Here is a 6,000-nt window from a genome sequence, read left to right as displayed (position 1 = left end):
TTTTACAAAAAACACAATATAAAAATATTTTCTTTTCTCCTCTTATAATACAATAAGTAGTTGTTGTTGACTTAGAACATAAAATTATTTTATCATTTAATTTTATACAAAAGATCGTTCAATAACCAAATTGTTTTGTTTTTTGTTTGTTTTAAAGATTACTTGCGTTACACTAACTCTAATGTGAATAAAATCATTAAATATTTAAATATTTTGTTTTTTATAAAATATTTAAAAGTGAAATTAAAAGTTTTAAAAATATTTTAAATTTAATAATAAAATTAAGTGTATGTTTCCATTTTAGTTGTCATAAATATTTTTGGTGGCATTTCAGTATTTGACATCACACATTTGTTCTGCAATTGTAAGAAAAAGAGTAACCACAAAAGAAACAGAATCGAAACAGAAATCAAATAGAAAAAGGAAGAGAAAGACAAAAAATATATGTATCATTAAATTTGAAATAAAATGTTAAACAAAATTTAGAAAAAAAAGAATATGTCTTCTTTTTTCTGTTTACATTTTTTGCTATTTTCATTCAACAGAAAGAAGCAAAAGAAGCATGCTAAAAAGTTTAAGCAGCATTTGTAGAAAACAGAATACAGTAATGTACAAAAAATTGTGTACATTGTTAGTAAGCAGGAAGATTTATTTTATAAATTTTAATTATTTATCAAAAAATTCGCCAGGTTTTAATAAAATGTTTATTTAAAAGATCTTTGATAATGATGAGAATAGTTTATGGAACGTTTTAGTTTCTACGTAATTGGAAATTAAAACAAATACAACTCTACAACACCGATAGAACCAGAGAACCATCTAAAGCTATGCCAGAGCCTACCATGAAAGTTGTTTCTGTTACTGCTAAAATATAAACACTTTTATCAAAACATTAACGGTAAACAAAATAAATAATTAATCTTTAACACAAGAATTTTAAATTAACGAAAACAAAAAACTATTAAGGACCTAATAGTAAAATTTGATTTAAAACAAATAAAAAAGCACAAAAAATTGTAAACACTCTTTTTAAATAATAAAAAAAACAGATACTTTAATTTTATTAAATTCAGATTTTTAGTGTGTTACTTAGTTATAAACTCTCCTTGTGTTGCTCTAATAAGCATCATGTTATCCTTGTGTTTATATGTAGTCAATGTATATGCGGTTATTGTGTAAATTCCCAATATGATGTTAAAACACATTGAAATGAATGAGTTCTAGCGTTTTCGACCAACTTGAGGATTTACGCCAAAAACTGATTCGTATTCGATTTTCAAACGGTGAAATGCTTTGACATTTTCTAAATTCGAAAAAATGAACGAGTTAGAGCGTTTTCGAACTTATAAATGACCTTGAAAATTTTAGGCCAAATTTAATCGATTTTTACGATTTTTTTCATAGACATTTTCGAAAAATTGCTTCAACCAGCACCATTGAGGAAAGAGATTTTCTTCACGAATCCAACGGTGTTTTCAGAATTTCGAAGTTAGAAAATCTAACGAAGTTACAGCAATTTCGACTTAACATCGATTTTTTTGGGTATTTTTTGAATAACAATAATGCGATTTTGAGCTTGTTTTTGAAGGAAACAACTCGGGAGTTGCACTAAACCTCATTTTTCGCCATAAACTTCAATGCTGCATACTCAACTCAAAAAATTTTTTTCCTTCAAAAATTGAAAATTTTGGAAAGGGTTACCCCTTTGCTAAAAAAATTCCAAAAAAATAAAATGTTATATTTTAAGGAATTGTGTTTATTTTACGATTCGTATTCGATTTTCAAACTGTGAAATGCTTTGACATTTTCTAAATTCGAAAAAATGAACGAGTTAGAGCGTTTTCGAACTTATAAATGACCTTGAAAATTTTAGGCCAAATTTAATCGATTTTTACGATTTTTTTCATAGACATTTTCGAAAAATTGCTTCAACCAGCACCACTGAGGAAAGAGATTTTCTTCACGAATCCAACGGTGTTTTCAGAATTTCGAAGTTAGAAAATCTAACGAAGTTACAGCAATTTCGACTTAACATCGATTTTTTGGGTATTTTTTGAATAACAATTATGCGATTTTGAGCTTGTTTTTGAAGGAAACAACGCGGGAGTTGCACTAAACCTCATTTTTCGCCATAAACTTCAATGCTGCATACTCAACTCAAAAAATTTTTTTCCTTCAAAAATTGAAAATTTTGGAAAGGGTTACCCCTTTGCTAAAAAAATGCCAAAAAAATAAAATGTTATATTTTAAGGAATTTTGTTTATTTTACGATTCGTATTCGATTTTCAAACTGTGAAATGCTTTGACATTTTCTAAATTCGAAAAAATTAACGAGTTAGAGCGTTTTCGAACTTATAAATGACCTTGAAAATTTTAGGCCAAATTTAATCGATTTTTACGATTTTTTTCATAGACATTTTCGAAAAATTGCTTCAACCAGCACCATTGAGGAAAGAGATTTTCTTCACGAATCCAACGGTGTTTTCAGAATTTCGAAGTTAGAAAATCTAACGAAGTTACAGCAATTTCGACTTAACATCGATTTTTTGGGTGTTTTTTGAATAACAATTATGCGATTATGAGCTTGTTTTTGAAGGAAACAACTCGGGAGTTGCACTAAACCTCATTTTTCGCCATAAACTTCAATGCTGCATACTCAACTCAAAAAATTTTTTTCCTTCAAAAATTGAAAATTTTGGAAAGGGTTACCCCTTTGCTAAAAAAATTGCAAAAAAATAAAATGTTATATTTTAAGGAATTGTGTTTATTTTACGATTCGTATTCGATTATCAAACTGTGAAATGCTTTGACATTTTCTAAATTCGAAAAAATTAACGAGTTAGAGCGTTTTCGAACTTATAAATGACCTTGAACATTTTAGGCCAAATTTAATCGATTTTTACGATTTTTTTCATAGACATTTTCGAAAAATTGCTTCAACCAGCACCATTGAGGAAAGAGATTTTCTTCACGAATCCAATGGTGTTTTCAGAATTTCGAAGTTAGAAAATCTAACGAAGTTCCAGCAATTTCGACTTAACATCGATTTTTTTGGGTATTTTTTGAATAACAATTATGCGATTTTGAGCTTGTTTTTGAAGGAAACAACTCGGGAGTTGCACTAAACCTAATTTTTCGCCATAAACTTCAATGCTGCATACTCAACTCAAAAAAATTTTTTTCCTTCAAAAATTTAAAATTTTGGAAAGGGTTACCCCTTTGCTAAAAAAATTGCAAAAAAATAAAATGTTATATTTTAAGGAATTGTGTTTATTTTACGATTCGTATTCGATTATCAAACTGTGAAATGCTTTGTCATTTTCTAAATTCGAAAAAATGAACGAGTTAGAGCGGTTTCGAACTTATAAATGATCTTGAAAATTTTAGGCCAAATTTAATCGATTTTTACGATTTTTTTCATAGACATTTTCGAAAAATTGCTTCAACCAGCACCATTGAGGAAAGAGATTTTCTTCACGAATCCAACGGTGTTTTCAGAATTTCGAAGTTAGAAAATCTAACGAAGTTACAGCAATTTCGACTTAACATCGATTTTTTTGGGTATTTTTTGAATAACAATAATGCGATTTTGAGCTTGTTTTTGAAGGAAACAACTCGGGAGTTGCACCAAACCTAATTTTTCGCCATAAACTTCAATGCTGCATACACAACTCAAAAAATTTTTTTCCTTCAAAAATTGAAAATTTTGGAAAGGGTTACCCCTTTGCTAAAAAAATGCCAAAAAAATAAAATGTTATATTTTAAGGAATTGTGTTTATTTTACGATTCGTATTCGATTTTCAAACTGTGAAATGCTTTGACATTTTCTAAATTCGAAAAAATGAACGAGTTAGAGCGGTTTCGAACTTATAAATGACCTTGAAAATTTTAGGCCAAATTTAATCGATTTTTACGATTTTTTTCATAGACATTTTCGAAAAATTGCTTCAACCAGCACCATTGAGGAAAGAGATTTTCTTCACGAATCCAACGGTGTTTTCAGAATTTCGAAGTTAGAAAATCTAACGAAGTTACAGCAATTTCGACTTAACATCGATTTTTTTGGGTATTTTTTGAATAACAATTATGCGATTTTGAGCTTGTTTTTGAAGGAAATTACTCGGGAGTTGCACTAAACCTAATTTTTCGCCATAAACTTCAATGCTGCATACTCAACTCAAGAAATTTTTTTCCTTCAAAAGTGAAATTTTTGCTAAAAAAATTGCAAAAAAATAAAATGTTATAATTTAAGGAATTGTGTTTATTTTACGATTCGTATTCGATTTTCAAACTGTGAAATGCTTTGACATTTTCTAAATTCGAAAAAATGAACGAGTTAGAGCGTTTTCGAACTTATAAATGACCTTGAAAATTTTAGGCCAAATTTAATCGATTTTTACTTTTTTTTTCATAGACATTTTCGAAAAATTGCTTCAACCAGCACCATTGAGGAAAGAGATTTTCTTCACGAATCCAACGGTGTTTTCAGAATTTCGAAGTTAGAAAATCTAACGAAGTTACAGCAATTTCGACTTAACATTGATTTTTTGGGTATTTTTTGAATAACAATTATGCGATTTTGAGCTTGTTTTTGAAGGAAACAACTCGGGAGTTGCACTAAACCTCATTTTTCGCCATAAACTTCAATGCTGCATACTCAACTCAAAAAATTTTTTTCCTTCAAATATTGAAAATTTTGGAAAAATGTCAAAAAAATAAAATGTTATATTTTAAGGAATTGTGTTTATTTCACGATTCGTATTCGATTTTCAAACTGTGAAATGCTTTGACATTTTCTAAATTCGAAAAAATGAACGAGTTAGAGCGTGTCGAACTTATAAATGACCTTGAAAATTTTAGGCCAAATTTAATCGATTTTTACGATTTTTTTCATAGACATTTTCGAAAAATTGCTTCAACCAGCACCATTGAGAAAAGAGATTTTCTTCACGAATCCAACGGTGTTTTCAGAATTTCGAAGTTAGGAAATCTAACGAAGTTACAGCAATTTCGACTTAACATCGATTTTTTTGGGTATTTTTTGAATAACAATAATGCGATTTTGAGCTTGTTTTTGAAGGAAACAACTCGGGAGTTGCACTAAACCTCATTTTTCGCCATAAACTTCAATGCTGCATACTCAACTCAAAAAATTTTTTTCCTTCAAAAATTGAAAATTTTGGAAAGGGTTACCCCTTTGCTAAAAAAATTGCAAAAAATAAAATGTTATATTTTAAGGAATTGTGTTTATTTTACGATTCGTATTCGATTTTCAAACTGTGAAATGCTTTGACATTTTCTAAATTCGAACAAATGAACGAGTTAGAGCGTTTTCGAACTTATAAATGACCTTGAAAATTTTAGGCCAAATTTAATCGATTTTTACTTTTTTTTTCATAGACATTTTCGAAAAATTGCTTCAACCAGCACCATTGAGGAAAGAGATTTTCTTCACGAATCCAACGGTGTTTTCAGAATTTCGAAGTTAGAAAATCTAACGAAGTTACTGCAATTTCGACTTAACATCGATTTTTTGGGTATTTTTTGAATAACAATTACGCGATTATCAGCTTGTTTTTGAAGGAAACAACTCGGGAGTTGCACTAAACCTCATTTTTCGCCATAAACTTCAATGCTGCATACTCAACTCAAAAAATTTTTTTCCTTCAAAAATTGAAAATTTTGGAAAGGGTTACCCCTTTGCTAAAAAAATGCCAAAAAAATAAAATGTTATATTTTAAGGAATTGTGTTTATTTTACGATTCGTATTCGATTTTCAAACTGTGAAATGCTTTGACATTTTCTAAATTCGAAAAAATGAACGAGTTAGAGCGTTTTCGAACTTATAAATGACCTTGAAAATTTTAGGCCAAATTTAATCGATTTTTACTTTTTTTTTCATAGACATTTTCGAAAAATTGCTTCAACCAGCACCATTGAGGAAAGAGATTTTCTTCACGAATCCAACGGTGTTTTCAGAATTTCGAAGTTAGAAAATCT

At 28.8% G+C, this 6,000-nt stretch overlaps 1 protein-coding gene across 1 annotated transcript in view; it reads right to left on the bottom strand.

Moving 5' to 3' along the window:
- Positions 1–269: 269 nt before the first annotated feature.
- Positions 270–6,000, bottom strand: part of LOC106081415 (PDF receptor) — a 168,689-nt gene continuing 162,958 nt past the window's right edge. The window contains exon 10 of the mRNA XM_013243346.2: positions 270–356. Within this exon, the coding sequence (XP_013098800.2) occupies positions 344–356 (13 nt within the window). The 3' untranslated portion in view covers positions 270–343. The remainder of the gene's footprint in view (positions 357–6,000) is intronic.

The sequence above is a fragment of the Stomoxys calcitrans genome, chromosome 4 (genome assembly GCF_963082655.1).
Source record: "Stomoxys calcitrans chromosome 4, idStoCalc2.1, whole genome shotgun sequence".
NCBI classification, from domain to species: domain Eukaryota; kingdom Metazoa; phylum Arthropoda; class Insecta; order Diptera; family Muscidae; genus Stomoxys; species Stomoxys calcitrans.
This window is presented reverse-complemented; position numbering and strand designations above follow the sequence as displayed.